Source organism: Notamacropus eugenii, chromosome 1, assembly GCF_028372415.1.
Source record: "Notamacropus eugenii isolate mMacEug1 chromosome 1, mMacEug1.pri_v2, whole genome shotgun sequence".
NCBI lineage: Eukaryota > Metazoa > Chordata > Mammalia > Diprotodontia > Macropodidae > Notamacropus > Notamacropus eugenii.
In genome coordinates this window covers 325,290,367-325,300,972 of record NC_092872.1, presented here as the reverse complement: position 1 = coordinate 325,300,972, position 10,606 = coordinate 325,290,367, and the positions used below count along the sequence as shown (strand labels likewise).

The following is a 10,606-nucleotide window of genomic DNA, read 5'->3' as shown; positions in this document are numbered from 1 at the left end:
GGTAAATTCCTCTGCTGAGTTCCCTGGATCCACTCCTCCCTATTAGGCAATTCTCAATGACCAAAGCTAGTTCTGTCTTGAGTCCATCTCTCTTTTCTTTGCTGCCAGAGGTCATATTTTTTGAAGTTACTTCTTGCCCCTGACACTGACTCTTGCTCCCTGCTTTAAACAGATGTCTTCTGTTGGGCAAGTAGTTCTATTGCAAGATACCAAGGCAAAGGTAATCATGAAAAAACTTGCTTTTTGACTCAAGTACCTTCACCACCTCCAGGGCTAACAACATTTGCTTTTTTAAAAGTTACCAGGGTGTAGCTAATCTTCCAGTATATGCCAAGTTTTCCTTTCAATTCAGGTAGGAAAACTTTTCTACACTTTGTAAAGCAATTAACAAGACCCAGATTTGTTTTTGTACTTCACTTAACATATTAACATCTGTTACTTCTGTTATTTACGTCCTTTTCTGTGATTATATTAGCTAAACTGGAGGGACACAAGCTCCAATAGATTTGAAAGGATTGAGGAGGGAAAAAGTTGCAACAATTTTGATCTTTCAGCTTTTCCTAGAATCTACTTGAGCCCAAAGGGAAACAGGGATCTAGTGAGGAGGATTGCTAAAACAGCTCTCCATTTAAAATCTTTTTTAAAAGATGGTTGCCAATATTTTTGTACTTGGGACATTATAATTATTTGACTATATAATGCCCATTTCTTCTAAAACTGGCCTATGACCTTATAAAAATTAATAAATGAAAATGAATTTTAAGAATACCACAATCAAGAATAATAGGAAACATGCTGTGGTGTCATAAAATCAGTCAGGAACCATATCTTCAAGTGTTAAGTAACTTCTTCACAATCTATTATGCTTCTAAAAGGTGAATACTGTCTTGGGAATAATCTTTTCCCAGTTTCCTACAGTTTTGCCTCTCCAACCATCTCAAAGTAGTATTTCCTCCACCCTGTGGAAGTTCTCTTCCTCCCATGGAAAAGACCTTTGCCTTTAAGTAGGTTAACAGAAATTATAGGTATTAATGTTAACCAAAGTGCAAAAAATGTGTTTAGGCCGTGTTCCTACTTTACAAAGTGTAAAAAAGATTTCCTAACTGAACAAAGCTAGGAAGTATATAAAGAAAAAACAAAATCCTAGATGTTTGATCTCCTTCATTAGGAAAGGAAAGAAAGATATAAAAGAAAGCTACATCTTTTTAAAAGAAATTAAAAAGAAAATTTTCTAACTGGGGAGCATAGTGTGGTAGAAAAAAATATAGTATTTGAGTTAGAAAGTCTGGGTTCAAACTCCACCAGGGGTTCTTGAAAAGGGAGCTGTGTGACTTCAGACTTAACCTTCCCACGCCTGTTTCTTCACCTATAAAATGGGGGTACTATTTTGTACTACTGTCTCCTGATTTGTGACAAAAGTGCTTTATAAACTAAATAAAGCGCTATATAAATGTTATAATTATTTAATTTCATTAATAAAAATGATTCTCTGTTCTCTCAGAGATACACAATTCATTTTCCTTTCCTCCAACTCCCCTGACCCAAGATTTTCTTTATCCTTCTTCTACCTCACTGCTTTGGTATTACTAGTGTAAAGTATGCAAATCCTATCCCAAAAACATGGGTCAGGAAAAAGAGGGAGGCAGGTTTACTGAAAAAAATTACCTTTAAAATAATGACTCATTTTATTTTAATACATAGTTATAAATATATTTTGTCAAAATATATGATCAATATGGTCAAAACATTTGCACGTAAAGTCATAAATAAGGTCAAGGTGAATGTTTAGGTGTTGCTTTTCTTTTTTTTTAAAAAGTCCAGCTATAAGGGAACAGTCTGTATGTGGGTAAGTGGTTAGGTAGAGGGTAAGGGTGAGTTTGTGTTTGTGCATGTGTGTAATCCTCTCCCCTTCCCAAGGACTTCCCAAGTATCAGCGACACCCACATCCTTCTACCACCATCTCCTGATAGTTTTTAAGTACAACCTTGTCATATTCATCTAGGTACAACATAGAGATTGCACTTAGCTCTGTGGGCACACAGCAAGCTTTAGGGATGCTAGAATTGACCGAGTTGACCAGAGTCTGAACGATGGCATGGTTGGTGGAATTGAGATGGTCAGTGAGTGGGAAGGGGCAGTCGCCCTGGCAGTAGAAGGCGTGGTAACCTGGGGGAGCCACAATCCAATCATTCCAGCCCACATCACTGAAGTCCACGTAGAGGGGATGGCGCCTGCAGTTCTTGCTCTTCTTTCGAGGCCGCTGTGGATGGTGCTTTGGACTTCGCTTAGCTCTTTGGTGACGGATCAGGGTATGCCCCCGGCCATCATGGCCAAAAGTGACCAGAAGGGGTCGAAACTGGGCCCAATCCCCGCCCCCTTGAGGTAAAGATCGGCTAATCCTGACATGCTGGCCCTGGTGGGTCTGTCTCTGGTGGAGGTGAGTCACCTCAATAGCCAGCCCATGGTTAGGCTGTTTGTCCTGAGTCCATCGAAGGACTGCGGGGCTTACATCAAAACTTTCCCACTGAGTCACATTGTGATGGACAAGTCTGGTGTCTAACAGTCGAGTAATGAGGCTGTCTGGCATGGATACTGCTGGGGGCTTCATAACTTCATAAATATTAATCCTATGGAAACCCAGCTCCCAGTCAGGGCTCTGATCAACTTGTTCCCTATACAGGCGGAGCTCTGCAGAAGAGATCACCTCATTCTCCGGAATGCTGCTGAGGTTAAAGAGAAAACGAAGAGCAGGGTTTTCTCTGGTCCCTGGGATGCTCTCCAGATGTTCTAGGCACAGAAAGGGAAAATAAAAAAAAGTACATTAACTTTTTTTTTCTTGAGAGGGAGGAAAATGAAGAGAAAAATCAAGATACAACTAAAAGTTTGAACTATGAACTCTGCCAGTCACATGTTTGAGGGACATAAATTTGGCTATTTAGTTTAAACTAGCCACTCTCTCAAATAAGCAAAAATAACAACTCCCAAGCACCAAAAACAGAAAGCAATTCCTATCTTCCTTTATATTTCTAATAATTTCCATGTGTCAGCTCCTTACTCCAACATGATCAGACTCTCCTTTTAAAAACATCTTGGCTTAGTATCCATGCTTTAGTGTGTTTGTTTGTTCATTTGTTTTTCAAGTGGTTTTAAATAAAAAGAAAGTGGGGAAGATACAGCAAGAGGTGAAAGGAAATATACACAAACCACCACTCTGCTTCAATTTTCCAGTATTGCTAAACATTTCCACATCGATTTAAGAAACACAGAGCATGCCTTGTTGATCATGTTACAGAGGGGAAAATAAATTCCAAAGCTGTAATGATGCTGGTGGATTAATAACTCAGATTTACCCTGGAAAGGAAACATCCACTAGGAAACATCCAGATAGGATTACAAGGCCCCTATTGAACAAACTTTACAAATACACAGCTGTAGTATTAAATTTAGTTGATATTTTAAAAAAATACAGCTTGAAAAGCTGACAGGGCTAACTCTGAAAAGGTGAGGAGGAGGCAGGGAAAAACAAGTAACAGGGAAGTAAGAGGACTTTTCCCAGTGATGACATCCTCTCTTTTCCCCTCTGCAATGCCCTCAACCTTCTTCCTCTCTGTCTCCAGAGAAATAAAATCCATTCCAGTGTTTGATTCGGGACTTTAGGAAGCATACGTCAAGTCGGCTGAAGTTGTAGCTATTTAAATTTTCACATACATACTCTTTCCCCAGCCTTTTCCTCCCTCCTATCCACTCCTTAAGGGGGAGCACAGTTTCTTTTCTCCATCCCTAGACATATGGCATTCAGACTGACCTTCGTGATGGAAACACCTCACGGTGTTGGCCCGGCTGGTTGGACGCTCCGGGTACTCCAGGCTGATGTTCTGGACTTGTTCCTTCTCCACCTCCTCCTCTCCAGACTGCAGCCGGTAGAGATCCCGCATGTAATCGGGGATGACAGCGCCCTTGCTCGGCTGGGGCCGCCGACGAAGCCCAAACATCTGCAGCAGCGTCGCCTCGAAGTCCCGCAGGAGCTCATGGTTCTGCCCAGGGCGGCGTCCTCCCGAGTGGCCCTGAATTTCGGCGACTTTTTTCTTCCCCGTCTCAGGTATCAAACTAGCATGGCTCACGCCTCCTAGCAGGACTTGGCATAATAAAACGACCATCAGCATTCGGTTACCAGGAATCATGGTGTCTCTAGGGAGGGGTAAGGGGTGGAGGGTTAAATTAATAAAATAAATAAGGGTGAAAATATGTGCACTTGTGTATACATAGATGTCCATAAATGGCGGCCAAGATTAATAACCAGTCCAAAGATCAAGTCTGCATCTCGCCTTCCCCCTACTCCGGATCAGCTGCAGCCATGCATGGTCTGAACGCAGGAATTGCCCTGTAATTACTTGTTCTGACTTGTTTACAGTCAAATAACCCCAAATCGGATAGCCTCCATTCTGTTAATCTTTTTTTGTCCCCGTTGCTATCTTAGCCATGATCTCAACTTGGCTTGCCCAAAGATAAACAGTTAACATGGAAGGGGATTAAGGGGGGGGGGTGTCTGAAATGCCATCAGCCCCCCTTTCTCCCCTGACCCTCTCCTTCCCTCTTCTCTCTTCCTCCGCGCCCCCTTCCTCTCCCCCACCCCCCACCCTCCCCCGCCCGGGGCAGGAGAACATCCCGCTGATTAAGTCTGGGTTGGAGGGGAGTGGTAGGCTTAGAGGGTGAGGGGTGGAATCAAAGGATGCGGCCAAGGAGTTCCAGCAACAGAGAAAGCAGCTCTGGAGCAGGCTGGCTGCCTCGTCTTGTTTATTTTGAGGCTTAAGTGTTTTTAAGAGACCAGCAAAAAGCGCTTAATTGCTTCCCGATAAACTCTGCGAGGACTGAGCCCAGGGCTCCTCCCCCGCCCGCTCAAACTGCTTTGACAAACGACTGAACATAAACAGAAATGATGGGGCTTTCTACAAAAAGGGGGAAAACCCCGGAGGGTAAATATAAGGCTAACTGCTTGGTCTTCCTCCCCCCACCCCACCCCAACCCCATTTCCCTTCCCCACTTGCGCTTCCTTTCTTAGAAATACACCAGATGGGAAGGCAACTTAAGTTACATTTGTATCAGGAGAGGGAAAGGCTGTGGAGAAGAAATTAACGACTACAGTACCGCCTATCAAAGCCCGAAATTGTTACACTAAAGAAAGGGAGAGTAGGGAGAGATGAAGAAGCCGGGGCATAAATTAATTGGGGAGGGGGGAGTAAAAAAAAAAGGAAGAAGAGGCGTCTACTCACTGACAGAAAACAAGGCATATAAAAACAGTCCATGATTCTTGACAGCCGATCTTTGAACAAACTTTCTTGAAAAGCTCAGGGAAGCTGAGGCACTGCGCTGCTCGGGATGGCACTAGGCAATGGCTTCTAAAATGAATATTTGAATATAATGAGACTCCCAACCAGACAGGCTCTGTTTTTCTTCCAGCCCCTCAAAGTCACGTGAAGCCAGTCCCCGCCCCTCGCGCTCAGAATCTGGTCCCTCCTCCAGAGTCAAAAGGGTCATTCCTTCCTCCCTCCACCCCCCCAATTCTTCCCATTCCCCGCCCCTTCCACTCCCTGTACACCTTCCCATCCCGAAGTCTATCGCAGCGCCTCCAGCGACTCCGGGAACCTAGGGGGTGTTGGCGACTGTCGATAGTGTTCGACTGGGTCCACTATGTATCCTAAGTTCGAGCAGCGAAACCTGCAGTCCAAAGCGCTAAGGATCCAGATCATTCAAGCAGAAATGAGAAAATGCTGCTTGGGGTAAAGGGAAAGGGGGAGACTATGTTCTGTACCTGCAGATTGCAGGATGTCTGAAAAATCTCCTCCCGCCAAGGGTTCAAAGGTACCACTCAATGGGTACCCACTACTGCGTTTATGCCTTTTTAACGAGAAACTCATGGGAATTCGGGAATTCTTGCGTCTTTTATTGGATATAATTGACATGACTTATCTATACCACAAGGTCTTCTGAGCGAGTTATTTCTTTAAAAAAAAGGAAAGAAAACAGGGAGGAACACACACACACACACACACACACACACACACACACACACACATGCTGCTACCGCTTCCTCCTGCAAATCTGTTACAGTCAAAATATTGCTTTCTACAGAAAAATCACCACAAACAACAGCAGACATTAAGTTCTAAGACCACCCTGCTCCAACCTAAAGGCTTCTTCTGTTCGACACTTGGGAGGATCGATGGAGAGTAGGAAGACTTAAAAGAGAAATAACCATTTTCTCAGCTTTCTTTACCAAAAAGCCATTAAAGCCTTTAAAAAATGGCTTAGGGCCGTCTCCTTCATTTGAATTTGATAAAAGAATATCCTGAATCTAAAATGTCAGTAGAACTGACTTTCCGAAAAAGAGCGTCAATACCCAGGTTTATATTCAGTACCAACCAGTTTTAGATTAGGCAAAACTCCCAGAAAAAATACACCCATTTAGAAATGCTTCTCAACTCTTTTTCAATTCTTGGTCGGTGACTTTCATATTCTAACCTCATTGTAAGGAGTCAATCCCTTCTGGTCACAGAATTAAATACTAGTTTGTTGTTTTTGGCGAGAAAATTTTCTCTCCTGCAAACATAGGCAAATAAAACATTTACAAAAATAAATCCATGGAGAACAATCCAGTGGTCCAAGTCATACTCTCTGTTTCTGTGTCAGTTTCGCACTGGCTTCCTTTTCTTCACCTCTGAGCTTCCATCATCCCTCTATCTTAATCTGTTTGCTTCCCCCTTTTTTTCTCTTATGGGCCACCTAAAGTGAAACCAGAGAGAACTTTTGGAGAAAAGAAAAATAGCTCCAGATAATTTGGCATCTCACAAAAAAAATTCTCTCTCCCTGAGCTCCAACCCAAGAAACAGATTTACTGACACCTTTTTTTATAAATGGAGGACTGACCCTAATTTTAATCATCAATTTAGAAGTAGGTGCCCAAAGGAATAAGCAATCTTTTAGTGCCCTTTTGGTTTTCTTGCACCACTGAATAGAGTTCAGTATGAATAGTGAGTGGAAAGGGATGGAGCAACTAACTCCCTATGGAGTCTGGATTTCTGAAAAGTCCTTCAGAATAACTCAGGACTGAGAAGACAGAATTATCCTAATGGAGGAGAGTAAAGAAGAATAGAAAAATGCCTCCCCAATTTGCCAAAATTCTCTGCATTGAACTATGCAATAGAAAAATATTTTCTAAGGCAATGCCTCTCTGAAAACACTAGTAAATCTGACTATAGGAGCACTGAGACGGTGTGTGTGTGTGTGTGTGTGTGTGTGTGTGTGTGTGTGTGTTTTAACAGTAATAAGATCTAGATCAATGGGATTAGTTCCTAATCACATTAAAAAAATAAATATGTATATGTGGTTAGGGAACTCCTTTAACCCACTCTTTCACCTTCTTTGGTGGTGGTAAGGAGGATATTTTTCAGGGGAATTTTCAAAAATCAAGGACCTTATTTATTTTTTTAAAACTAACTCCCTCAGTCCCAGATGTTCAAAGGAGATGGGGGGAAGGGGGGGGACGCTTTGTAGCTCCTTTGGGTAAAGAGTTAATAAAAGTTTCCCACCTACATACATTTTCTAGCTTAACAGTGGAGGAAACTACAGAGTGCTCCCTGCTGCTTTAAGTCTCACATTTGATGCTCCCATTCAGAAGAGTTTACCAGCACAGTGGCAGACCCATCTCCTTACACTATCTTTGCCTTTCCAGTTTTGCAAAAGAATTCCTTCCCTCTTTTGCTCTCCTCTACTCTCAAATGGGCATGCTCAGAACTCTCTAGATGGGTCCAATCTCAAACTACAGAACCAGTGTTCCTTACAAGGTATGCCTATATGACTTCAGAATAGAGCCAGTATTCCTAACTCACTCCCTGCCCTACCTGAGGACCACAGACCTCTCAGCTCTTAGCTCTCTTTTCTCCCCAGTGACTCTTCCAACATATTGAGAGGATAGTGTCAGAGCCCAGAGCAAAGATACCCTGCTTTGGGCTCCAAGAAGCAATATTTAGCAACCCCCTACAAAGAGTTTCATCTCCGCCATTCTGTCTCATTCTTTTTGCTTACAGCTACAAGACAGAAGTGCACTCTGCAGCTACAAGTTCATATCCTGGAGCCACCATCTCTTATTTAAACAGTTCATTTTTATTTTCTTTAGTTTTTTGTGGAGAAGAGTATGACATGAACAAAACTTCCCCACAACCTTTCTTCCATTTCTCTCTGTCTTTCTCTGTCTCTCTCTCTCTGTCTCTCTCTCTCCCCCTCTCCCTCTGTCCCTCTCTTTCCCTCTCTCCCTCTTTCCCTCTTTCCTTCTTTCCCTCTCTCCCTCCCCCACTTTCTCTCCCCTTTCTTGGAAGTCTCATTGCAGTGTGCCTGTTATATCCCTAGCTTATTATTGCTTACCGTGTGTTTTCAGAGTAGTAGAATCTTGAGCAATTCTGTATGAAAGGTTGTAGTAAACCTGTCCAGAAATCAAAGGCTAGGGCACAGGAGTCTAAAAAAGTCTTTAATTGTAATCTTATCAGTGAGATATAACAATCACCAAGCAAGCAGAAGCAATTCTTGCAAGAGTAAAATTGCTTTGCATAGTAAACATACCTAACTTCTGCCATCTTCTCTACACTTTTCTCCCTCCCTTTCTCTCCTCTTTCATCTTCTCCTTCCTCTCTCTCTTTCTCTCTCTCTCTGCAGCCCTGCCCTGCTTTCCTCTTTCACACTTGGGTCCACCCCTCCCTCTCCTCTCCTAGCCTCTCCTCCCCTTCATGTTTCTCTTTGGTTTTCTCCTCCCCTTTTCTATGTAAGAGCCCGCCCACATCCTCTAATCCTGCAAGCTAACCTCCCAAGGTCCTGAAAACCAAGGCAGCCTTAATTTTAAACCCCAGAGTTTCTGAAGCTCCTTTTCCCATTCTAATATGGCTTGTAGTGCTCACCTGGGGACCAAGTTCAATGGTACCAGAAAGCATGCACAGACTAGTCTGCTGGCTCAAAAGAAATACCCATGGGAGTCTGGCCTTCCCTTAAGTTTAGAGTAACTGCTACTCAAACTGATTATTAAAACACTGAGTAATCATAATTTACCCTGAGTAATTAGAGATAATGAAACACCTCTAAAATCAAATTATGGAGAAAGGAGTAGTTGGATTAGTTTGCTGTCTTTAAATTGTTAAAAGATTTCTAAATGCTAAGAAACAAACTGTGAATAGTTTTCTAGAAAAGTCACCTCTAATAGCCTAAAACCTAAAAGATTTCCACCACAACATCTATTAAAAGGCCTTCACATTATATGTACATGTATGTGTGTATGTATATGTATGTTTATCCATATACATCTATATGTATGTGTATTGCATATACACGCACAAATATATCTTAAGTGTATGTTTAGGCCTGGGATTTAATCGGTGTAGGGAGCTCCCACTGAAGTAACTTTCTCTATTAATTCAGATAGGTGACTTTTGTAATTTGTAGTTTTAATGTTTCCTGGAGCACTGAAAAATTAAATTATATGCCCAAATTTGCAGGACCAGGATATGTCAGAAGCTGAACTTGAATTCAGGTTCTTCTAACTCTGAGGCAAGTGTGATCACTATCCCTTTACCCTACAACACTTTTGTGTGTGTGTATATGTATGAAATCAAAGATTACAGTACATACAATGTGATCCATGATGACCTGGATACTGCCTCCAGCCCCTTGCCTCCTCCCACAGACATGCAAAAATGAGCCATGAATTTTGGGGGTGACATTGTCTGGAACTGTTAGAGACAGGGTAGGACTGAAAAGTGATTCAAAGTATAGGACAAGAAGTCTAATAAAAAAAGTTTACATACACATCATAACTGTTTCTCTTTTGCTTGGCCTCCCATTTATCACCCCCCCCCCCCCATCTTCCCAACATGATGCCAATTAACAGCTCTTTTCCAGATCACAGGTACCTTTTTAAAGATACAAGTATATCTCTTTCTTCTCTCTTCCCTATTTTGCTTTTAAGAAGAGATGAAGGAAGAAAGTGACAACCCTTGTGTCAAAGTCCATTAGTATGAGACTCTCTTCTTATTGGTGGAGATGAATGCCCTACACCATGTGAGAGGTGAGGTGGGAGTTGGAGACAGGTGAGAACTTCAATTCTCTGCCAGACCCCTTTGGGACTCTTCAAGCAAAGTCCGCTTTGGACTCATCAAGCTTCAAGTTGTTTTCAGGCATCAAGTGTTTTTTGGGTTTCCAGCTTTGAGAGGAAAGGTGGAAGAGGCTGACCCCATTTCAGATTGCTGAAGTGATTGGGAAGACATGAGAGGATCAGGTTTCTATCTCCAGCTTACTACACTAGAAACTGCAGAAAGTTTTCTTTGGGGTGAGGCAAGGACTCTCTCTCTTGACTGAGTTGAGTTTTCTCATTCCAAATGGGAGAACACCTTCACTTTATGTCCTCTGGTATATATTCTCCTATGTATAACTTCTCTGATTTCTATTTTGCTTTTATTTGGATAAATAGGTTTCTTTACTATTTGCTGATAACTAAATGGTAAATGTTTCTCTTTTACCCAGGAACTCTGAGGGTCTTCCCCTCCCAGTTTTTCTTTTAATTAAATCA

The 10,606-nt window shown here is 42.2% G+C and overlaps 1 protein-coding gene across 2 annotated transcripts; it reads right to left on the bottom strand.

The window, feature by feature from the left end:
* Positions 1 to 1,661: 1,661 nt before the first annotated feature.
* On the bottom strand, positions 1,662 to 8,705 carry BMP4 (bone morphogenetic protein 4). 2 transcript variants are annotated; one of them, XM_072629684.1, is made up of 4 exons: positions 8,419 to 8,705; positions 5,271 to 5,396; positions 3,806 to 4,135; positions 1,662 to 2,787 (listed from the first exon to the last, which is right to left on the bottom strand). In XM_072629684.1, exons 3-4 carry the CDS (start codon positions 3,990 to 3,992, stop codon positions 1,931 to 1,933), a joined length of 1,044 nt encoding a protein of 347 aa, XP_072485785.1. In that variant the 5' UTR covers positions 3,993 to 4,135; positions 5,271 to 5,396; positions 8,419 to 8,705; the 3' UTR covers positions 1,662 to 1,930. The 2 variants fall into 2 exon arrangements, with proteins under 2 accessions (XP_072485785.1, XP_072485784.1); XM_072629683.1 differs by having other exon boundaries at positions 3,806 to 4,188; positions 8,419 to 8,562.
* Between the last annotated feature and the right edge of the window lie 1,901 nt (positions 8,706 to 10,606).